Raw genomic sequence first — 24,208 nt, 5'->3', positions numbered from 1 at the left:
CCAGTGACAGCAGGTCTGGGAACTTTCCAGTTGTTTGTTTCCAGGCTTTCTCTCCCATTCTTAATCGCCCCCAGATAAACACCTAAAGGACCTGGCACTGGCACATAAGCCATGGCTTTTATCACCAACCTAGTCCAATAGAGAAGACACTGTTCCCCACAACACAGCAATGGAGAAAGGGGCATTCCTGCCTTTGAGGAGCAGCACCAGTTTATTTACAATTCTTCAGCCATTCCCTGCCCCTGCAGAGGCTGTGTTGGGCAAATACTGTCTCTTACCAAACTACAGGAGGGCCTTGGTTGGCACAGAGATACAGGCTGTCAGAAGACACGCCTCAGCCCCCTTGGCCCATGCACATAGGGAAATGGTACTGGATGATGTCAGTGCAGGCACAGCCATGAGAGCAGGAAGATGCAGTGCAACTGAAGCCAATGCTCCCACATGAGATCCAATGGCAGGGATATGAAATTGCCTCAGTTCCTCGAGACCCTATGGCACGTGAGTCTGTAAGCATCTCTCCTGCCCTCTCCAGCACAGGCATCAGAAGAAACAGCTCAGCTCAGTATGGCCTAAACTTGCGCTGGGCTCGCATCAGTGCAATTCTCTGCTTGTCCTCCTCAAATTTCTTCCTCAACTGGGCAATATCTGAAACACACAAAAAAAGAAAGGTAACAGGTCACAGGGGAGCAGCAGATCTCCCTCTTCCTATGGAGCTTCACTTCTGCTCACTGGGAGATGTTCAGTTCAGACAGCTGCAAGCACACATTGCTCAGAACAGGTCCTTTTGCGTCAGGGCTAAGTGCAGAGCTGAGGCTCCAGGTGCTTTGCAGTGCTGCAGCTCCCTCTTGGGGAAGGAACACACTAGTTCTCCCTTCCCGTGGCTGCCTCTGTGCAGACTGACAAAAACATCTGTAGCACAAAAACAATGGTACCACAAACGGTACCATTTGCCCACTCTCCCAAAGAATATTCCAACAGCCTTTGCTAGGCCAGGTAGCGGCAAGGGATCCCCAGGAACTGGCTAGACCATTTGCCCAGCCTCCCAGCCAGCTGTTCAACTGCAGCTGGATGCAGCTCCACTGAAAGAAAAAAAAGATGTTCTTTGGGCTACAGCATGATTCAGAGAAGGGTAGAAGGCAATTCAGACACTCACGCTCTCTCTTGGTCTCACGATGCTGCCAAGCATAGAAGTTGAGCAGCTCTTTGCGGGCCTTTTTCCGCTTCTCCCTCTCCAGCACCCGCAGGTTGGCAGCCTCTGTCCGGGGCAGGCCAGGCTTGCGGCCCTTCCGTGTTACCTTCACCCAGCCCTCCTCATCTGGTAAGCCCTCCTCCTTGGCTGCTTTGGCTTCTTCCTACAGAGACAGAAAGGTGAGGCAGCTCAGTACAGCTGGGCTGTCAGCCAGCCTGATGCAGGGCTCCTCCAAGGCCCCACTCCGACACACGGTTACAGCTCCTAGTACAAGATTTGAAGGAAGGCATGGGACCAGGCACTCAAGTCACAACACTGCATGCCAGACAGGACCTGTTTCATTTGTGGGTGCCTACTGGGAGCCCTGGATGGATGGGCCAGTTGTAATGAACCAAACCAGCAATCCTGCCAGCCAGTGCTTCCCCTCTGCCACTTCCATTAGGACCTGGGCACTGAGAGATCCTTTCCCTCTGCCTTTCTCTCCACAAACAAACTGCTTAGCTGGGTTCCCTCCCCAGCCTGGCCTCACCTCTGCTATCCTTTTGTCATAGTCTTGCATGTAGGCATCCACCTCAGCCTTCAGTTCTTCTCGATCCACTACCGAGTCTGCGTATCTGGCAATCCACTCTGAAACAGAGAGCAGAAGTCAATTGTAGCCTCCTCTAGAAGCAAATTTTGGTGTAATGTCTTTCAGCAGCTCCAGAGAGAACTGCTGTGGGAAAGAACACCCTTGGATCCCACTTCCATTCAGCCTCCCCACTACCTTAGCTTATGCACGATTTGGCATCCAGAAGAAAAGCATTAAGTAATGGGAAGAGCGTGCAACTTTTCAAGGAGAAGCAGACTATCCTGAAACCCAAGAAATGCAACATTCAATTTTGCGTTTCCACCAATGGTAACATGCAAAGTGTTGACACCTTGACAGCCACGTGGTGCCTGGCTTCAGTTTTCAAAGCAAAACACAGTCAGTCTCTCTGAACCTACATGATATTGAAGAGATGTGGGGAAAAACTGCCCTTCCAATGTACTAAGAGCCCTTGTCTTCCTGCAGGGTCACTCAGCCAGGGCCTACAACATCCAATAGAATAAGCTATCAACAAGATGATGTGTTTAGCAGGTATAGTGGTGATGGGTTGATGGTTGGATGCAATGATATTAGCGATCTCTTCCAACTTTAATTATTCTATGATTCTAAGATACAATAAGAAAAACAGAACAATAAAATACTGCACATCTTCCCAGTCCAGGCTTAATACAAAATGGTGAACAACTTGGAATGTGTCAGGAAGGATTCAGTGAGGAAATGTTTCCCCTGCTCTGGTTAACAGGAACGCAGCTGTTGCTTACTTACTGCTAATGCCAGTTTTCACAGGGTGACTCTCTGTTGATATCAACAAGGGACCTTTCTGTGATAGTGCCTTGGCTGCCTGGACACCAGCCGGTGTCTTGAACACCACATATGCAACTCGAAATCCCTAAAAGAAGACAACACCCCCAGGATGGTCAGATATACTGTGGGAGTTGGAGACACATACAGAGATCAAATCACAGGTTCCAGTAAGATGACAAAAAAAAAAGAAAAAAAAAAAAAAAAGTAACAAATTTAAGTCCTACTACCATGTTGGTGAGACCCAATAGCAGTCTTCCAGTATCCAAAGGGGGACAGAGGAAAGGGGATAGACTCTAGTCTCAGAGTCAGTTGGGGTAGGACAAGGAGAAATGATTTCATACTCAAGAGAGGAGATTTAGATTGGGTGTAAGAAGAAAGCATTTTACACTCAGGGTGGTGAGGCAGTGGCACAGGCTGCCCAGAGAGGTGGCGGTTCCTCATCCCAAGGTCAGGCTGGAGGGGCTCTGAGCACCCTGATCTACCCATAGGTGTCCCCGTTCACTGCAGGGGAGTTGGACTGGGTGCTTTTAAGTCTCTTCCAACTTAGGACTCTATACACCCCCCTCAAGCAGTTTTCCCATAACTCACGCTCCACTCACCACCACCACTCAGTACTTGGGATTTCTTCCCATTCTGATCACTAAAGCACCACTACCCCCCTGGCCCCTTACCGTTGCAGTTCTGTTGGTGAAGAACTTGGACGTGCGTTTTTCTGCCTTCTCTCCCGGTCCCGGTTTGTCACGGAGGTCCACAGACTGCACGGCCCCACAGCAAGAGAACAGACGGGACAGCGCGTCCTTCACGCAGGGGGACAACCGGCAGAGAACAACAGGGATGATTCCCCTCCAGGCCTTCCCAGCGCACCAATCCCCGCGCTGGCGGCTCCCAGTCGAGCCCCTCGCAGCCCCCCCACCCCGCTCACCGGGCTGCAGTACGGGGGGACGTTGAGGACGAACAGGGTGCGCTGCGGCGGATGCGTGTCTGCGGGCCCTTCCCGCAGCCGGTGCTCCTTCACCAAGAGACAGTGCGGCGAGCGCTGCCGCGCACCGAACTTCACAGCCAGGGCTGCGGGCGACAAACAGGTTAAACACCCCGCCGCCGCGACTTTTATCCCCCCTCTCCCCCGCCGCTCCTCACCCGTGTATCCCGGCGGCGCGCTCACCGCCACGCGCCGCTCGGCGGCCGCCATCTTAGCACGGGGGGAAGCGGCGGCCCAGGGTGCTGCCGGGAGCTGTAGTCTGCGGCGCTGCTAATGGCGGCGGCTGCGGCGCCGTCAGCGCGCCGAGCCCCTCCTTCTCGCTATAGCGCCCTCATCTCTGTTCAGGTGCAACCTGGAGCCTCGGCACGTACCCGCTCATCACCCAGAGCCACGGCTTGGTCACCTAACGCCGCCAGTGCAGATGGGGGGCAGCGTGGAATGCACTCCGCTGGCTGAATTCCCTTTTTTTTTGGCAAGCACGAGGGAACGGGGACACAGCTCGGCGGTGCCAAAGAAAATCCATCGCTTGCGTGAGAGAAGTTGAGCGCCTTTCCATGAGGACGAGTGAGCCCTCAGCACTGTACAGTCACTGCACTGCTCACGAGGAGGAGCTTTCCAAAGGCTGTATCAAGGTAAAGCCAAGTTGATGCCTCCAAAGCTAATTGTTAAACATTTTTGTCTGGCGCAGCTATAGATCCAAGGTTGAAACTCCACTGTAAGTTTCATTAGTCCTCCTTATCTAGGAGAAACAGCCTTCCTGTGATGGAGTGTTTCTCTGCAAAGATCCGAGACTGTCCTAAATTAAAACAAGGACAGACACCTTGAAGATGCTTGAGATGAGGCACAAGTCCAAAACAGTGACCGCTGAGAAAATGAAGCGTCCTTGTGACCAAAGGTGGCTAAGGCAAGGAGGACACCCCCCAAACAACCAAAGACCACTGAAGACCCCTGCAAGTGCAGAAGATTAAAATATGTTATGTAACTTTCTGCTTACATAATCCTGTGAACATATAATAGGCAGGTGTGACCTAGGTAGGAGCGTAGTGAAACTTTCTGGACTATAAAAAGCCAGTGTAGATGGTGTGTATGCTTGGTTTGCGGAGATTTCCCACCCTGCACAGAATAAATCAACATCTCTCTAAACACTTGTCTTTTTGAATGTGTCTCAGGAGGTTTAAAATCAACAACAAACCCACTGGCTCAGATTTTCTGATGGTAAGAAAACAGATGTCACCGGGCTCAGGGGGATGCATGTACTGGATGAAAACAAATGTAGGAGGAAGGTAGCTGCTATCCTAATCCAAATAGAAGGAGGCATACAACCCAACTAAGACAAGAGGTCCCTTGTACCTGCAGACTATGCAGCCTTAATTAAAGTCAGACACCCACTCTAATCTCCAGAGGAAAGCTGCTGACCCCCACCTGGGCTGGGAGGCATGGACTCCAACTTCAACTTGCTTCATAAGGTGGCAGGCAATTTACAGGTACCTTGAACTGAGAACAGTACTGTGTGCATGCTGGAAGAAGTGAGTGCCAAGCATCACAGAAAGCCCACCAAAAGATGATAATGGAAACAGCAACCAACAGTACTGCATGAAAAGACTTGCAGAAGGAATGCAAGAATATTGTGCTAAGCAAACAACCAGTGATGCACCAGCAGATGAGGAAAAGCCAAGTTTTCCTTAGCACTGTCTACAATTGTGGAAAACAGTTCTAGTTCAACTTTTCTTTTCTTTTTTTTTTTTTTTTTTTCCCTTCTCCATGTGGTAATGGGGCACAGATATGGGAAATAACTGAGCCAGGCACAAAAGATTAAAAGGAGGCACTTGGGCAAAAGTAGTATCTGTCTGGAGGGGTTATACTGCCCAACAGTTTGGTGACAGAGGTATTTCTATACTTCAGTTCCTCTAGAAATCCTTGGTGAAGGACTATGGAAATATAGTATTATTTTATATAAAAGAATAACACCTAGAGTCCCTGCATTATGATGTGCTCTGACAGGAAGCTTATTACACACAGACATTATTTTTAGCAGTTCTGAAATGAAGACCTCAAAAGCAGTATAAAGCAGCCAAATTTGCTTAATCCTAGCAAGGCAAATAAAAGAAGAAATACTAAAAAGATGTAAGCTTCTCTCACTAAAAGAGAACAGTAAGAACAACTATTCTTAAAGACTCTTGTCAGTCGGGAAACATAAAAGACAACCTTTACAGAAGAAGCTGTATTTATGATGGGAATGGAAGAGAGCACGCTCCAAAAGATCTTGAATCAAGACGTATGAGGTGAAAGGCTAGTGAAAGTAAGAAATAATACGGACAGCTGACTCGAACAGATAGCCAAGCTAATGAATGTTACCAGAGGAAATGGTAAATGCAAGAGCTACACCAGGCAAACCTGTCAGTCGCTTTAGAAGGCAGCATACTTGAAAAGCAAAGGAAAACAGAGAAACACTATCACAAATTACCCACCACCTACCTGTCCTGTTAGCATTGTGTTAGTACAAGCAGTCAGTATTTCACACACAAGCTTACAATCTCTTAGCAGCCTAGAAATAATAAAAATAAATTATTTATATATGCATGTGTATATTATACATATGAAACCATGCTGTATCAGGGCAAATATGCACAGATGTTAGGTCAGAAGGTGGTAGGTGAGCTCAGCAGAACGTGAACAAGAATAGCATGATAATTCCAAGACAGCAAGAAGAAATTTGACAGCTGCAAGGCAAACTGTTTGAACAACCCTAGAACTAACTGCAGGTTACTCTTTCAGTTCCTTCCGAATCAAGCCACTCTACGAAGAGCTAGAAGGCTTGGGTGACTTTAGTTAACTGACTGTAGGAACAGGAGAGCAACGCACAGCAGAACCCTACTGTAGGATAAACCATAGAGAGGTGTTTAGACAATCTGTGACTTGAAGGATTAAAAGAAAACATTTACTGCACAGATCAGAGCACAAGATCTTCCAAGGAAGTATGTTAATATCATCATAATTTATCACAGGTAACTCAAATAATGCATGACTGAACAGTGAGTTATGAAGTGCAGTTTCTTGCTGTTTGGCTTTTGTAATGGACATATGTTAATTAATGAAAATACGTTTCAGTCTCTCAATTCTTTCAGAAGAGACAAGATACGCAATTACAGTGGAAGTCTTCACATTTTCACAGCCTTAATTTTTTATTATCTGGCTGATAATGAAAGCACCCTGCTTTATCTGGAATGGGTACTCTGACTTCAGAGCTGCAATATTTTTTTAAACTGCTTTCTGAAAATCACTAGTCTGTCAATAACAAACTGACATTCCTTTCATGTGACAAAGAAATTAGAACTAAGTGGGGGGGACAAATCGTACCTATCAACAACAATCAGCTAATCCAGATCACCAAAATCAGTAAATGTCAACTTTCTTATTCATATACTCTTGCTCTTCCTTCACACTACCAGCTGCCTATGGTATTACTGAAGCAGGAGCAAGATCAGAGATTTGAAATTTTTTAAAAAGCAAGCTCGATTCAATATTGAACTCTTACCTACTGATTTTCAGTTGCTTTACATCATCTAAAAAGGCTTAGAATCCAATCTCTGTATAACAAATGTTTATTCAGAAACAGATAATACATAATCTTCTCCAGCCCTAACATTTCTCCCCCCTCCCCCCAATTTTTATTAAAACACAATTGTTTGGTGGGTGATCTAAGGAAAGGAACACCTGTCTTAAGACCCCTCCCTTACAAACATCTGCTGGTCACGTGAAGCACCCCACCAATACCAGTGTTTTACTAGATTTCCAAACCAAAGAGAATAATCTGAAAAAACAAGTCCTGTCAAGTCCCCAGTTATTTTCATGGCTAAGAGGGACAGTGTGAGATAAGGAATGGTTTGTACCAGCTAGATAGAGCAAAGAGTTACTAGAGAATAAGAAGGCAAAAGAAACACAGAGTTGACCAAGAATTGGGATCTGGACCTACGATTACAGAAAGTTCATTGAAGTTCAGCAGACCTGAAAAGAGTGGGTTAGGTCTGTCTTCTAGCTCCAAGACTCAAATTCAAATCCCAACCAGACTGTAGCAGTGGCATCTTTTCCTCTCTTATAATATCATTTGAACTGATACAAATGGAGCTACGGGGGCTTCAAACATCCATGACAAAAATGCTGTACTGACAAAGTACTGAAGTGCCACCTAGTGGCCTGTAGCGCATCACGGATGTTCATGGGCCGAAGTTGTGTCCTTGTTGCTCACACAGCACATGCGTAGCACTCCTCTCCAGTGCCTCCTCTTACAGAGCACTACCTGCTCTCCAAAATCTCTCCTTGCAGCAAGGAAGCACAGCGATCATCCTCCAAACCCACCTAAGCAAGCTGCATGCCTGCACAGCAGCCAAACATTGCCCAAATATATATCTCTCAAAAAGGTGTTAAGCAAGTGAAGACTGCTTACATGCTAGTACTGGAAAAAGGCCCCAGCTCCTTCCTTTTCATAAAAGGAGACTGGTTAAGTCAGAAGGTAAGAAAAAAAAACATCCCCGCATTAGCAGGAAGATGCAATGCAATATACTGGGAACAATCACCAGGATGTCCTCTAGCTCCAAACACAATCCTGGTTGTTTTTCAGACCAGAAAGGAGAGAGCAACTCCACTCACCCTAAAGGGCTAATAAATTGATTATACAAATGTCAGAGCCTTTTTCCCCCCCACCTTCAGTATAACCAGAGTTGAAGGATCCCTCCCATAGCACAACAGTGCAAAATGGGTGCTGCACTTGTGCTTATGTCCATTCTGCCCAAAGCTTCCACAGGCTGGTATACGCGGTGGGAAACTCAGTTTTTCATGTATTTTCTCAACATCACAGCTGCCGAGCAGAAAAATATTCAGCAGTCAGAATTAAACCGTACGCAATTAAATGCATTTAAGTCCAAGATGCAAGATGGCACAATTCCTATATGCAACCACACCTGATTTGGTACTTGGTGCAGAAATTTCAGAAACTATGCACTGTTCTTGCACGATGAAAATCAAGAGAATGCATCTTTTAGTTAAAGGTAGGTCAGAAGAGAAGAGATTGCCAGCCCTTCCTTCAAAGTCTATGTGCACTTTTAATGGCCACTAGGGGCTTTGGAGTAAAGGAGGGAGTTACATGGTATATGCTTAGTAATATTATTACTGGCAGAAGGGGGAGGTTATTCTCTCGGAAAAAAAAATTGTGGAAGAAAACTCCAACTATGAAAACAGAAAGTACACACACAAAAGGAAACACTACTGTACAGTAAGGTAGCAATCATAGAAAACAAAAAGATCTTCAAGGCAGACAAATGCAAAAATCTGCACTCCTGCAGTTTTCTCATTCCCCAACTTAAACGAGTTTTCCAGTCCACTGCTCACTGCCCCTTCTCAGAGTTTGATTTTGAATTCTGTGGGCTGCACAGATGCAGAGACCCCTGAGGATTTGAAGAGTGCCTTCAAGATGGTATCAGGGTCCACCTCAGCTGGGGGATTTGATGCAGCACTTGCACTTGACCGGCGGGGTTCCCCTTCCTTTTTCACAGAAGGGGTATCGCTCAATCGGCTGGAGGATTAAACAAACATACAGACAGCATTTAACCTCTCATTATAAAATAGAATTTAACACAATGCCTGCGTTTGCTGTTCTCAGTGTTTACCCTTCACATTATAAGACACTGATGTTTTAAACATACTTTCAGACACAAGAACTTCCTGATCTCAGACTCATTTTGAACCCCAGTGCTGAGAACATTATGCAGTGAAACAATATTGCGCTCAACTCAACCAAGAGCCACAGATTAAGACAATATTCTGAGGACAGTTTGCCGACAGTTTTTCTACCACCCCCTCAGATTCTCCTCAAACAGAACCTGAAAATACATTTGGTTCTTTCCTGTATCCAAAGGACACTTACAGCAATATAGGCTGGTCTGAGGTGATGACATTTCCATTCATGTGAAGGTTACATTTCATTGGCTGACCTAGACAAAAACAGAGTCCTCATCTTAAGATCCCAGTTTTGGAAACCACCAGATACAACAGGCAGTAGTGCAAGCAACAGATTCCACACATGGAGGAAACACAAGAAGGAACAGCTGATATCTTTTCTTACAAAATCACAGTGGCAAAAGAGCCACTGAAACACTCAGTGCCGTATGAAGAATTGCACCAATTAACAAAATACATATTGGTGAAAAGCCCTTATAGATGCACAGTAATCCACCATTTTCAGCTGTCTGTTCTTCATTTGATATTCATAACTTGCCACTCATCCGGAGAAAGCAGCAGCACCCATTTCCAGCTAGAAATTAACAGCTAATTTCAGTCTATAACAAAATGCAGATACATCCAGACTAAGAAGCTCATTGTTCAAGGTTTACAGAGAAGCTGCAGAGAAGCAATTGTTTTATAAGCCTCATTCAAAATGTCCCTGACTACATCTCAAGACTTTTGCAGATACTAGTTTTGCTTGTACTTTGCAAGCAGCTACTCTCTAAGCATTAATTCCTAAAGAAATCCAGCTCTTGGAACTGGGTTAGAAATAACAGAAATTTGATCTGGAGGTCAAAACAATGGAATCACTGGAAGTCTGCCTCTATTTCTGAGCATTCTCTTTTTGGGAAAAGATTTTCTCTAAATGTTACATAAATGAATTATGCACATATCCAACATGCATTACGTTGTCCAGCTATTGAATCAATTTCCCTGCATTTCCTCTCTTGGCAGCACAGGAGCACTGAAATGCTTTTTAAACTCTCCTGAAGTAGAAAACATTTTTTTGTTGATTTATCCACCTTCAATCCTAACCTTTTGTTGATTTATCCACCTTTGTTGATGACCCACCTGCTCAAACTTACCATCTAAGCATCTGTTGTTGTATTTCTTATATGCTGTGATTGCATCTTCTTTCTTCACAAAGACTACCTCAGCCACTCCTGGGTGCACCAGCCGGGCTCGCTTCAGAGCACCGCACACACAGAACAACTCCTGAGGGCAGAGCGTTAGTCGGACTGTGGTCACAAAAGAAGCACACTGGAACAATGGGTGAGAAAGGCTCAGTTTCCCAACTACATTCCCACTCCTCCTCAGTAAACACATGGCAGAATCTGACCACTGCAACTTGTCTTCATGTGGTTGCTATGGCTAAGTACTGAGCATTAGTAAGTAATACAGGCTGGACAAACCTCTATAATGGCACCAACACGAGCAAAAGTGTTTAAGGCTCTGTACTCGGGCACATGAACACCGTTTTTGTTCTTTGTCTGCTGAGAACAGAAGCATCCAGGTAATTTGCACCTGTGTATAAGTTCAAGGAAAACACTAAACATCACTTGGCATGAAGTTTAGGTGATATCAGGTACCTCAGTACACCCTAGAAATGGCCTTTTCTACCACCTTCTTGAGTCCTGATTTTTTTTTTTTTTTTTTTAAGTGGAAAACCCAGCCTACCCCACTCCCAAAACAGGAAACTCTCAGATTGTACAAGTAAAGCAAAGTCATATAATATCTTTCCTCACAGCATTCACCATAGAGGGATTTAACACAGTAAGCAATACTCACAACAATGTCTTCCTCAGTGACTCGAGGATGCAGATTGTTTACAGTCATCTTTGTGCCTTCCAAAGGACTGAAGGCCAGCTGCCAATACAATAAACACAAGTCAGAAATGCAGCAATCAGACATCACTGCAGATAAAAATCACTACAAGGATACCTATGAAAGTTGGTATACATACATAAAGGAGAAAACTATAGCTAGTAATGGGAAATATTGATGCTTGGAAAAGCCCAGACCATCTAGAATGAAAGAAAGCTACTTTTTCATGCTAACTTGTTTCTGAAGTAACTTTTCTATCCCACTTCCAGGAGTAACACTAAATTTATCTACCTACAGACACGAGTTATGCCAGACTCCCCTTCATTTTAAGAACATATCTAAGCTACACTCTGAACCAGCCAGCAAACCTCAGGTATGGCTCCAGCCTCTAGAGAGCTTGTTGAACCTAACCTGTCTGAGAACACCAGTACCCGGCACCAGGAAGTGTAGCAAAGCAATTCCAGGCAGGCTGTTTACAAAGTACCTGAGAGGTTCTTGCACAGAAAGCAAGAAGCTACGTCTGGAAGAATCTTGTTCTTCTCTTTGCTAACAGCAGAAGGTAGAAGACTATGTTACTATATTACCAATAGTGTTACGGCAAAATTCCTAGGGACATGGAATTCACCAAAGGCTGTCCAAATAACAACTGCCATCTTCCTGTAGCATCTTCCCTGTTTCCTCTCATGCCATGTGCTCCTATGCTAGAATGAAGTATGACACACTGAGAATTCGCAGTCTCTCAAGCACCAGAGAGGATGATGTTCAGACAAGTTTTAAATTCTTGGTGGACAGGTTGTAGCCCCACAGGTAGAAGTGGGAGCCTGGCAGAAGCAAACTACTCAAAAAAACAACAAACAGCAAACTTCAGAGGTTTCAGAGACTTACATTAACAAGCACGTCTCACTTCCCTGAGCTCACCTCAACAGGTGCTGGCTCTTTTGGAGGCTCCTCCTTTGTCACCAAAGTTCGGGACATGTTTGTCAAGGCCTTTGTCCTCATTGGGGAAGGAGGTGCAGGAGGAGCTGTGTATGTATCATTCTGGACCACTTTAGTCAGGGGAACAGTCTTGGACAGAGAGAACTTATTGCCACTCAGCCCAGCCTATGGGAGAAGAGAACAAAATAACCATGAGAGCTGTAGGTTGCAAAAGTAGGCCCTCTTTTTCTAGCACCAACAACAAGATAGCATTGAAAACAACATGTTCTCCACAGTTTCAAAACTACTGCACAGTGTTGAAGACTTCAGTCAATTGTTGTCTCAAAGCTGAGAAGTTTTTTTATCATGTTTACTTCAAAAGAGCACTTCCCTTGCAAAAGAACACCATGCTTAAATCTCACATCCTCTTTAAATGAACATTACCAGTGCAGTTCAAATTTGGAAAAACTTTTTTTCAAATGTGTCCAATGATTCTCAAGTATTTAACAAAACGTACACAAAGGCCATTCATTTACACACACAAAAAATTGAGCTACCCTAGTACAAACAGCAGTAACTCTTCAGAAACATCAAGCTGCCAACTCTGATTTTGCATAGCAAGTGATTTCCTGCTCTGATGACCAGTCTATAAAAGCAGTAGAAAGCCGCCCTTGCACTTTCCCAACAAGAAAATCAAAAGTTAACATGCAGGTGCCTACCAGAAAGGGAGAGAGCACACATTCTGGCTGCAAAAGGCCTATAAAATCAGTTAGCCTAAAAGGGAATCTGTTCCCAAAATAGCACTGGAAGCATTGGCACAAAGAGAAGGGCGGCGTGAGGAATAAACACCTCAGAGTAAAGCACTGTTGACATACTTCAAAAGAGCATAAACCCTGTAAAACTGCAGCCTATGCATCCACTCAATATGAGTACGGTGTGGTGGGGACTTTTCAGATCATCCCTTACCACATTGTGAAGGAAACTGTTTGTGGTGGTGATCTTCATCTGTTTGCTAGGAAGGGCGGAGACACTTTCATCATCATCTTCCATGTCATACAGACCCTGAAAAGAAGCAAGGTAACAGTTCACAAACAGGCAGATTTAATTTAGACATCATTTCCCAAATAAGCAATTCTCTCCTGCCTTCATCACTTTCAAAAGATGTGGTAACATGAGGAAATGAACACAGAATGGTTTTCGGTTAGAAAGGATCTTAAAGACCATGTAGCTAGTTTCAACCCTGCCAGGGGTGAGAACACCTCCCACTACGTCAGGTTGATCAAAACCCCACCCAATTTGGCCTTGCACACATCCAAGGATGAGGCACCAACAAATTCTCTGGGCAGCTTGTTGCAGTGCCTGGCCACTCTCATCATGCTCCCACCACACAGAATTGCTTCCTTGTATCCATCCTGTATTTACCTTAGAACTGTTACACCTTGTCCTAACACTAAATTCCCCAAAAGAGTCCCTCCCCATTTTTCCTATAGGACACCCTTAAATTCTGAAAGGCTGTAACAAGGTCTCCCTAGAGCCTTCTGTTCCCAGGCAGAACCACCTCAACTTTCCCAGCCTGCCATTGTAGGAGAGGTGCTCCAGTCCTCTGACCATCCTTATGACCCCTCTAGACCAGCTCCAGCAGGTCCATGTCTTTCTCACACAGCATGTCTCACAGCTGAACGCAGTGCTCCAGGTGGGATATCACATGAAAGGAGTAGAGTAGGTCAGTCGCCTCCCTTGACCTGCTGCTCACATTTCTTTTCATGCAGCCTAAGGTACAGTTTGCTGTCTGGGCTACAAGCACACACTGGTGGCCAATTCGGAGCTTCTCGTTCATCAGTACCCCCAAGACCTTCTCCACTGGGCTGCTCTCTATCAACACCCAACTTGTATTCACATTTAGGATTGCAAACAATGTTTACATGCTCAGAAATCCACAAGTTCTTTGGACTTCACTTCTGTCCTCAGAACTACAGGACAGAGCTGGAAGCATATAAGTCCATCCCATGAGGTCAGTTGAAGTACTATCAAACTTCCTTCCTAGAAATGCTGTTTCCCCAGGTGTACTGAAGCCACAGAGAGTTCTCTAATCCCTAAACCTCTTCAGCACTCATGAAACCACACTGCTAGAATAAAGCCTTAACATCTTACATTTTAACTCCTTGCTAGCTCTAGAGTTGAAGCTTGCAAGTATGATTTCTTTAATTTTGTTTAAGCAGGTGCTTGCTGAATCTGCCTGAACTAAACATTCCTTTTGAACAGTGTGCTCTCCTCAGCACAGCACACGCCTGTCTGGCACTAGAAACACTGTAGTATGAGGTTTACTGAATGAGTAATTCACTTCCCACTTCTACTTAATGCCCACAGCTCTGCTTAAAATACTGAGTCTAACACCTACACAAATATTTTTTGGTATGCTCTGAACAATAATGTTGCTAAGAAAATCTAAGAAAAAAGTCTAGACGTACCTGGCACTGCCCAGAACACTGAAAGTTACAGCTTAAAAGTTTTTCACTAATTCAGCAGAACAGTGAAGAACAAATGGATGGATTGGCAATGATAACTTGAAAAATAAGTGGGTTTCATGGTTAGCAAGATTCTGGTTTACAAACAGAAAAGTAGTTACAACCACAGAAGTGCTATGGAGAAAAACAAACAAACAAAAATGATATTACATAGGAGAGTTCTGCAGAAAACTAGGAAAAATGCTAGCCATCTGGACAATATACTTGAATTAGAGACAAAGTGAAATACACTCAAGATTTACTGTAATGAGGTCCAAATCGTAAAGGCAGTAAGTGACAGCATCTGGGAACAGTCATGGCAGTAGGTCAACGCAGAGATAAACAGATAAAGTCAAACACAATTGAGGAAAAAATAAGCAATGACACGATAGTGTCAGTGTCAGCTTGTCAATATATCACAGTTTATGAATGCATATACACCAAGTATGCAACATAAATATAATCCCTGTGAAAGAACCCAAGGTGGGGTAAGGCAGCTGAATGCTTGGGGGCCGTGGCAAAGTCCTTCAAAACTGATCTCAGGAGAAACAACACAAATTCTAGGGTTTTCCTCACACAAGATCTGCTTGATATAACAACATAGAGAGCTCATAAAAAAACAGTTAAGATCACCATGGGGTTTTCAGCCTATAACCGTCAAGCTGTCAGAGAACATCCAAACTCTTTTCTTTCCTACCTTATCTGTCAATGTTTATGGATACCTTCCTGCTTTCTCTATTCACCTCTACCCCCAAAAATAAAAGGTTAAAAACACAGAGAGAGCACACACCTGTTTATGTGTATGGTTGTTCACCACATTGATCCTCATTCCTGCTGGATGAGGGTGTCCAGGAACAACAGCAGCTTTCTGCTACAATCGGAGAGAAAGAACCAAAGCGTTAAACACTGCAGTCCACCAAATCCTCATTTCAGGGGACTGAAGCTGTAACTGATAACCTGATATCACATAAATGAGATTTACCTTCTCATTCTTCAAACATGTTTTAGCTGTTACGTAATACTGCAAAATTCCTGCTGTAATGTTAAATATGAGATGCCTACACTTGAAGAAATAAAAATCCACAGCCACGCAGATCTTTTCTTTCAAATTACTTGCATTTTAGTCTAAGTTAAATCAGAAGAGGATTTATTACCAGCTGTGACAGCACTGATCAATTTTTATTGCCGTAAATACAAAACCAGGAGGAGGGTAAAATCAACAAGCAACATCTCTACCATGCTACATAAATGAAAAGATATCTATTTCCATTAAGTTCAGCAAGTTGGGATGCAACATAACTTGGCTGTTCAGATCCATTTCAGAGGAGAAGCACATACTGCCACTTCACACTAGAGCTGGAATAAGCTGTACTAGAATAAAATGATGCATGAGTGTACCTGACCCTTTGGCTGTCTCATCTGCTGCCCTGTGAACACAGGGAAAGTGCAACAGAAGTAGTCAGGGAACACAGCTGTGCTCATCAGCAACCGAAAACAACCTGCAGTTACCTCAAAAATACCCTCTGTGTTTTTGAAAACGTTGGAAGTTACCAATTACAGGGCATAAAGTCCTACAAAAATGCTTTGTACATCCAGTGAAAATTTCAGATTGCATCTTGGATCAAGACACTTCAGTTTGATTCTGCTCCCATGTTTGGGAACATAAGAAGCCCTGGCAATTTGGAATTTCAATATAAATCTTAAAAAAAAATAAATAAATCCTAAGATAACTGCTTATGTGCGTGGTTTTGTCTTTAGCCTCAATCATCACATCATTCTACAGCATTTTTACAACAATATGCAGATTAAACCACGTGATTTAAACAAAAAATAATTAAAAAAAAGCAGCAGCTCAGTCAGGCCAGAACAAATTGCTGCAGAAGCAAGTCTCCAGAAACATTTTGAACACCTAGATACTTTCTAACAGCGTTCAACTCCCACTGGAAGTGGTCTGGACAGTACACATATTAACTACCTTGCTAATTTAAAGGCTATTGAGCAGACTGCTCTATTGGTCTGTGATTAGCCCTTCCTACTGCCACAGTGTTCTCTCTCCTCCTTTGGCCAGACTTTTGTTCCCACCTTAGCAGTAAAATCTGAAGAGGCAATGGGTAGTTTTCTGCAGAGCAGAAAAAAACTCATCTGGGCTTTCAAACCGATGAGGACAGAGATGTTCTGGTACGTGCAAGCACACTGCTCATCTTCAGGAGGAGGGAAAAGAAGAGGTGAACTAGGAACTAGAGATTCGTCCTTGCAACATGCTTGAAGAGGTGAGGAACACAGCCACTCCTCCTACAGCAACCCTGACATTCTGGAAACTTCTCTTCTGCCTCTGCTCTCTGTATGAACACATGGCTTAACAGATGTTAGCCTCAGAAATCAAGTAAGAATCAAGTTACTGCGCATACAGCACAGAACTTTCAAATCAGTCAAAGGAAACCAGCAGCTCACAGTGACCAAATGGTTATACTGCAGCTGGAATAAAACCCAAACTTCAGCAGGACTGCATCACACATCCAAGGAATTCCCTGGAAGCCAGGATTTTCCTGATAAGTGGGTGAGTAGAAACAGAAGCCATAGAAAGGCACACACAATTTTCAAGCTGCTTCAAGATACAAGCACGGTTGTATATTCTAAAGTCTCACCACTGAGATGAATTAGCTGTGTAGACAGGGCAATCTACCACATCGGACTCTCACAAAACAGTACTGTGACAAAAAAATGCAAAGTTCTTCAGATTTTACATGGGGGGACAGAGATAACAGTCTAAAATAACTACTTTAGTGCTGAAAAGAGCATTCCTTTCCATTTCATTGGGCCAAAAAATTCAAATGAAAGCTTGGATTCTTCAAAAAACCCTAAGCAGCCACAAGGACACCAAAAAGATTCTGAATCCTGCTCTACAAACTGGGTTGAACCATATCACCATCACTTCTGTTGTAAACAAGGCAACGTGCTCACACAAGTGTTATTATTTTCAGTGGACTGCTGTAGAATGACTGAGGAGCTCAAAGGCGGCTTGCATGACCTACTTGGATTGTCTTGGTGATTTTCACAGCTGGATTTACTGTCCCCATAGTTGGGCTGATAGCAGCTGGAGTGTTCCTTTTTAAGCTGATCTTCTCTCTGGCATCTACCACTTTGGTCACCTTTTCAGCAGCAACACTTTGCTGCTTACGGGAATTCAGCATCTCTCGAGCATCCTGCACCTTCCCTTTTATTTTGAACCGAGCGTCCCTTTGAATCAGTTTTTCACGAGCATCTTTAACTCCCAGTTTGTGTCGGGCATCAGTGAGGCCGATCTTCTGCCGAGCATCAAATGTCCGCTGGAAGTTGACAGCTGGTGATGATCTACTTAAAATATTTTGCTGGATCCCAATGCGAGATCTAATACCTCCAAATACTGGCCTTGTGTTAAGCCTGAAAACGAACAAACAAAAAAAGGTTTCAGACATTGTAAGACGTGCTACAGTATCCACAGAAGTATTTGTGCTACTGCTAACAGAAGCTCATTATTACTGCACACAGCTCCAACCAGGTCTGATGCCCAAACACAGCAGTGTGGCTCCTAAGCTGTTTCATGCCAGATTTTGCTCCGCATGTAAATAGCTGAGGAACTGTTTTCCAAAATCCTTAAGCTCACGTTTACAAACTTAACAGCCTGATTATAGACAAGCTAAACACACACCAGATTTAAATAAAGTTCATCAACAACTTAAGTACTTTGGGGAACCCTATGAAGACGAGGAGGAAAAGAAAGAGATTTTCTATTATTAGGAGTGAGCAGCTCTGCTAAACATCTCTTCTAATACAACAGTATGTCTTAATACGAAGAAAACATGGGACTATATTTGACTTCAAGATTTCTGGGCAGCAAACTCAGATTTCTGGGATGGTAGACAGCTCGGATTTTTAAAATGCACAAGCAGAAGCACCAACCTCAGTTCAAGGCAGTCCCAAAACTGCTTCTCTCCTAGCAAGAAGGCACACCAGGCAAACCACTTTTCAATACTGCTGCCTCTCCCTTCATCTACTGACAGAACTGCTGTCTGTACTTTTTAAGTACACCATTTTCATCACAAAACTGAACACAGACTACAACAGTCCACAGGACAAACAACGTTTGTACACAAGTATTGCTAAGCAGCAGCCCATTACGTACTGAAGCAGGAACTAGCTTCCTGTTACAGGTCTGCTTTACTTTTCCCAAACTCCTCCTAGGAGGAAGGAGATTATCTCATTATTAAGGCAGGCCCTCCTTTAAATACCTTGTTAAGTTTTAGGATTGTTTCTTTTCTTAAAGTTTCTTTCTTGTAAGCAGATGACAAAGTTACAAGGAATTGAAAAATATTCTTGAGGTCAGCTTATCTAAAAATTCAAAACAAGATACGGTGCCATGGTGCTTATCTGCTTTCTGAAACACATCACACAGTACTTTAGCCTAAAATTAGTTATCTAGAATTTATTTAATATCTAAAAGATTAATGCCATATATTCAAATGAAGACACAGTTTTTCATATGGAATCACAGAATGGCCAGGGTTGGAAGGGACCTCAAGGATCATGAATCTCCAACCCCCTGCCACACGCAGGGCCACCAACCTCCCCATTTCATACTAGACCAGGCTGCCCAGGGCCCCATCCAACCTGGCCTTGAACACCTCCAGGGACGGGGCATCCACAGCCTCTCTGGGCAGCCTGTTCCAGCACCTCACCACTCACATAGTGAAGAGCTTCGCCCTGACATCCAACCTAAATCTTCCCTCCCTCAACTTAAAACCATTTCCCCTTGTCTTGCTGTTACAGAATCACAGTTATTTACTCTTTCAAAGAATTGACCCCCCTCCTGTTTATAGGCTCCCTTTAGGTACTGAATTGCAGTGTTTACTCAGCTAACTCTACAAGCTTAACGTTATTTACCATCACATATTAACAGTGGAGAGATCTGTGGAAAAGATAGAAGAGACTGAACATGCACTGCCATGTCTCTACTCAAAGAGATGCTGCATCCAAAACTGGAAAGCCAGGCCTGAGGTGCCACAACATTACCTCGCTAAGAATCCTACAGCTGCTCTCTCACACAGCCAGAACTCACCAGATATACAAGACAGGAGTATTACTGTTTATTAAAATATTTCCAGAAGAATATGAAGAAATAAATACCCATAAAGCTAACAACCACTAAGCAATACTTCCCTTGCTATTTTAAAAAGCATTAATTCGACAAAGTTGAGAGTATTTAGAGTGCTGCACAAAGCTTGATGAATGGTTCTTTTTAATAAGCATAAAGGCCAAAGCAAAACCAGAAATCCATGTACCAGCATTTAAGCCAGAATTAGTTAGACTGTTAATGATGTGTTCAGTTAGGAAACTCTGTACTGAAGATTATACCTTCTCTGAACACTTTGTTTATCCTAATAAACAAATCCTAATAAAGGGTGAGCCCAATTGCTCACCCTGGAACAGCACAAACTGTTCTGGGATTTGCACCCATTTTGTGCCACTGCACCTGAAATACAATGGAATTTCAAACATCCCTTTCAAACACTACAAGCTCTGACTTAACTTATTGCATCATACAACATTTTATGGGCTGGCATATTTTACAGCTGAAGATTTTCGAGTTATCATTTTATGTAGACCACTAAAGAGCATGTAATACAATTTGACAAGTCTATTCTGTTTGCCTAACCTTCCAAATGCAACTTGGCTGCCTCAGAAATCTTATGAGTTAAGCTAACTATGTAAAACAAGTGAAATGCAAGGTACAAAAGTTCTTATAGCGCTGCTGAGGTATTTCTGTTCCACAGAAAAAAAGTGAAGAAATTTCCTTTGAGAAATGAAAGTGAAGGAGGATGTGAAAAAGAAGAAAGGCAGCGTTCTGCATATTAAGCAGTGTAAGACTGTTCCAAACATGGAGGATAACATGAATGAAAGCACAAAGCTAAGGCCTCGTTTACAACACGATTAGAGGCATTTTATACCATAAGCCTTTTGAAATACTACTGCAGACATGTAAACGCTGACCTGCTAAATAAATGGTTGCTCCTCAGTGATCATTAAATAAACAAAACAAAATCAGAACTAACACAGATGGGGAGAAAACTACAGTCCACAAGAGGATGGAAAGCATCCAAGGATGAACAGGCAAGAACAGCAATTGCTGCTCTAAATGGTTTGGGCTACACGGAGGACATCTGTCATACAAAAGAGTGCAGAGCCATACAGAATCAGAGAATCACCAAGGTTGGAAAAGATCTTCAAGATCACCCAGTCCAACCCTCCACCTATCACCAATGGTACTCACTAAATCATGGCCCTCAACACAAAATCCAACTGTTCCTTGAACACCTCCAGGGTCGGTGACTCCACACCTCCCCGGGCAGCCCATTCCACTGCCTGACCACTCTTTCAGAAAAGCAGTATTTCCTAATGTCCATCCTAAATCTCCCCATTCCTTCTGGTCCTATCACCAATTAGGCGAGAGAAGAGGCCGACCCCCAGCTCACTACAACCTCCCTTCAGGTAGTTATAGAGAGCAATAAGGTCTCCCCCGAGCCTCCTCTTCTCCACACTGAAGCCGTAGCGCTCCCTACATCTACACAAGCTCTGAAACAATGAGGCAGGGAATCCCGGCCAAGCCGCAGAGAGCCGAGGGGCAGACAACAACCTCGCCGGAGCCATCGCAACCCGACGCTTTCCCCGCGCTGATCCCAACAGACACAACGCGTGCGGCACCTCCCACACCGCCCCATCCACCGAGCCGCTGAGCGGGCCCAGACGGGGTGGGATCGGGCCCGGCCCGGTCCTGAGCGACGGCCATCGCCGCCCTGCACAGCGACGCCTAAGCCAATGGGAAGACGAAGCGCGGGGCAGGGCCGGGCCGCGCCGAGGCGGGCTATCGCCAGCGGCCTCCAGAGCGGGACGGCCCGAAAGGAAAAGAGATGGATTCCCTGCAGCCGCCAGGCCCGGGGCGCCGCCCCCCGGCCGCTCACCTCCCCTTCACCGTCACACCGCGCTTCCGTATGAGCTCGTCTAACGACAGGTCCGCCATCTTGTCGCGGGGCCCAGCGATGAGACGCAGCCAGCGAACCGCGGACGTGACATCACGGCGCTTCCGCCGCTCTGAAGGCGGGCGGTTCCCGTTCCCGCCCCCGCCCCACCCGAGCGCGTATGGGGTGGGGGAGGGCGCGCGCGAGCGCGGCACTCCCACAACCCCGCGCGGCGTTTCGGGTCTTAATTGCCTATCGGTACTGGCGCGTTCCGGCCCACAGCGACTTAGAACAGCGAGAGAAGCGAGTGGAAGGAAGAACAGAGTGGGGGCACAGCTGGGGGATCTTAAGGGAGCAGGGAGGGCCGCTCGCCCTGACCACGAGAGGCCAAGCGTAGGGCCCTGCTGGCAAGGGTGAGACTTTCGTTTCATGCCTTAAACTTATGAGTAAGGAAAATAACGACCCGGGGTGACGCCCGGGTCCTCACTACTGATGTGAGAGGAATTTTTGTGCGGGTACAGGTCGTCCCCGGGTGACCCGCTTACTTCGCGGGATGCCCAGGTGCAATGATCTGCCCGACCCCTTGTGCGCGACGTAGCAAGGACAGATCTTGCGGCGGCGGCTGCTGGGGCGGAGCCGCTTTGTGCTGCGGGGCGGGGCGGGTAGCTGCGCGGCGTCCGTTGTCCCTGAGACCACGTGTCCTTGCGTGTGGCTGCAGCTCCGCCTCTCCGGTCTGGTGCGGTGCGGCCCGAACGGTTCAAGCCTGATGTTACAAAGCAAACCTATCTTCCTTTCATCAAATCTCTCTGAGCATTAAAAGCAGCCCAAGCGGCTCAGATTCAAGCTGCTTCTCCCCTGTGTCTTGCTTCCAACCTGCAGGGAGACAGCACAATCGGGAGTGTTGAGTGTGAGGCTCCTTGCCCCCTGCGCTGACCCCCGTGAGAAATCCAACCGCATCGTTTTGGATCAGGTGAAATCCAGGTTAACCAGAACAGCATTCACAAGCAGGGGGAGAATCAAGTCAGAATGGGCATTTCCAGCACTTCCTCACTGTGCGCTGCCAGCTGCTCATGTCTGCTTCATCGCCTCAGTGGAGCTCGTCCCCCCAGACACCCGGAGAGGCTCCTTGATCCCAGTGACAGCTTCATGGCCGCAGTGTCCTTTGGCAAGGAGTGCAGCCCACCAGCATGGACTGCCACCTTCTCTTGCTGGCTTCCCTTCCATCTGCCAGTCTCGCTCTTAGAATCGAAGGCGGTTTGCACCCAGCTTCAGCCCACTTTCACTCCTCTTCCAGATGAGGAGTCCTTTTCCAGTTTCCAGTGTTAGGGTATCACAAGAGACAAGCAGCAAATCCAGATGTGTTCTGTCTTGTTGCCTGCTCATTTGCCAATGTTTCCTAATACTGGATTTAATTTTTCAGTCACTCTTGCTGATTTCATGCAGCTATCTATCAAAGCTACATCATTTTGCTGCTTGTCTTTTGTTTGTGCAGTGAGAATTTCTTCCCCCCAAAAGCATCACCGCGTTTATACACACCAAAATTCGGCCATTTTATTGCCACTCGGTCACTCAGTGTATAAAATCTTCTGCTGTCCTCTCATCATGGACATGAGCCAACAGCGAGCACCTGCAGCCCAGAAGGCCAACAGTATCTTGGGCTGTACAAAAGAAGGCCAGCAGAGTGAGTGAGGTGATTGTCCCCCTCTGCTCTGCCTTTGTAAGACTCCAGCTGGAGTTCAGCATCCAGGCCTGGGGCCTTAGCACAAGAAAGATATGGAGCTGTTGGAGTGGGTCCAGAGGAGGTCATAAAGATGCACAGAGGGCTGAAGAACCTTTCCTATGAAGACAGGCTGAGGGAGATGGGCTTGTTCAGTATGGAGAAGAGAAAGCTGCAGGGAGACCTCAATGCAGCCTTCCAGTACATGAAGGGAGCTTATAAGCAGGAGGTGATCTATTTTTTTACACAATCTAATAGTGAACAAGGGGAAATGGCTTTAAATTGAAAGAGGGAAAATTTACGTTAGAAGTTAGATGGAAATACTTTATTCAGAGGGCAGTGAGGTACTGTACAGGCTGCCCAGAGAGCTGTGGGTGCCCCATCCCTGGAGGTTCAAGGCCAGGTTGGATGCAGCCCTGGGCAGCCTGAGCTGGGGGGCGGCAGCCCTGCCCACGGCACGGGGTGGGACTGGGTGGCTTTGAAGTCTCTTCCAACCCCACCGTTCTGTGATAATCATCTTCATAATCCCAAATCATTTCATATTAGAAAACCGTAACCTCCTTGCTCATTCTTTTCAAGGCCACTCTCCACCTTGTTAAACTACAAAGACTCTGCCAGACTCCATAGGTGTCTTTTCTCCATTTACTCTTATCCTCTTTTCCCTGTGTTTTAGCCAATCATTTATTCATTATAGGCCTTCTCTTGCCCCATGACAGCTTAGATACTTTGAGAGCCTGTGGTAAAAGATTTTTTCAAAAGCTTTGAGAAATCCTGGAGAATTAGATTGACCAAGTTGTATGAAGGTCTGCAGACTTTTCAATGAAACCTGAAAATTGGGAAGGCTTTGTGTAGAAAGCCTGCCAACCCTTCCTAAGCAGGCCCTGTTTGCACAGTGCTGGCTCATCACCTCTCTTCATCAC

General features: G+C 45.3%; 2 protein-coding genes and 1 non-coding gene across 4 annotated transcripts; 1 reads left to right on the top strand and 2 right to left on the bottom strand.

Annotated features, from left to right (window-relative positions):
- Positions 1 to 188: 188 nt before the first annotated feature.
- RRP7A (ribosomal RNA processing 7 homolog A) lies at positions 189 to 3,782 on the bottom strand. The gene is made up of 7 exons (XM_042815820.1): positions 3,717 to 3,782; positions 3,502 to 3,644; positions 3,251 to 3,376; positions 2,541 to 2,664; positions 1,719 to 1,816; positions 1,154 to 1,352; positions 189 to 645 (listed from the first exon to the last, which is right to left on the bottom strand). The coding sequence occupies exons 1-7, from the start codon at positions 3,766 to 3,768 to the stop codon at positions 560 to 562; spliced, it is 828 nt and encodes a 275-aa protein (XP_042671754.1). The 5' UTR covers positions 3,769 to 3,782; the 3' UTR covers positions 189 to 559.
- Positions 3,783 to 7,142: 3,360 nt separating this feature from the next.
- On the bottom strand, positions 7,143 to 21,698 carry POLDIP3 (DNA polymerase delta interacting protein 3). 2 transcript variants are annotated; one of them, XM_042815912.1, is made up of 9 exons: positions 21,575 to 21,698; positions 17,612 to 17,999; positions 15,370 to 15,450; positions 13,042 to 13,137; positions 12,079 to 12,261; positions 11,125 to 11,202; positions 10,422 to 10,551; positions 9,479 to 9,545; positions 7,143 to 9,127 (listed from the first exon to the last, which is right to left on the bottom strand). In XM_042815912.1, the coding sequence occupies exons 1-9, from the start codon at positions 21,631 to 21,633 to the stop codon at positions 8,953 to 8,955; spliced, it is 1,257 nt and encodes a 418-aa protein (XP_042671846.1). In that variant the 5' UTR covers positions 21,634 to 21,698; the 3' UTR covers positions 7,143 to 8,952. The 2 variants fall into 2 exon arrangements, with proteins under 2 accessions (XP_042671846.1, XP_042671847.1); XM_042815913.1 differs by having other exon boundaries at positions 15,370 to 15,447.
- A 302-nt stretch (positions 21,699 to 22,000) lies between these two features.
- LOC122159170 lies at positions 22,001 to 22,149 on the top strand. The gene has a single exon (XR_006168397.1). It is a non-coding gene; the product is annotated as a U12 minor spliceosomal RNA (small nuclear RNA).
- The last annotated feature ends 2,059 nt before the right edge of the window (positions 22,150 to 24,208 follow it).

This window comes from Centrocercus urophasianus, unplaced genomic scaffold (genome assembly GCF_019232065.1).
Source record: "Centrocercus urophasianus isolate 14NV4802_14NV808 unplaced genomic scaffold, USGS_Curo_1.0 seq_15, whole genome shotgun sequence".
NCBI lineage: Eukaryota > Metazoa > Chordata > Aves > Galliformes > Phasianidae > Centrocercus > Centrocercus urophasianus.
This window is presented reverse-complemented; position numbering and strand designations above follow the sequence as displayed.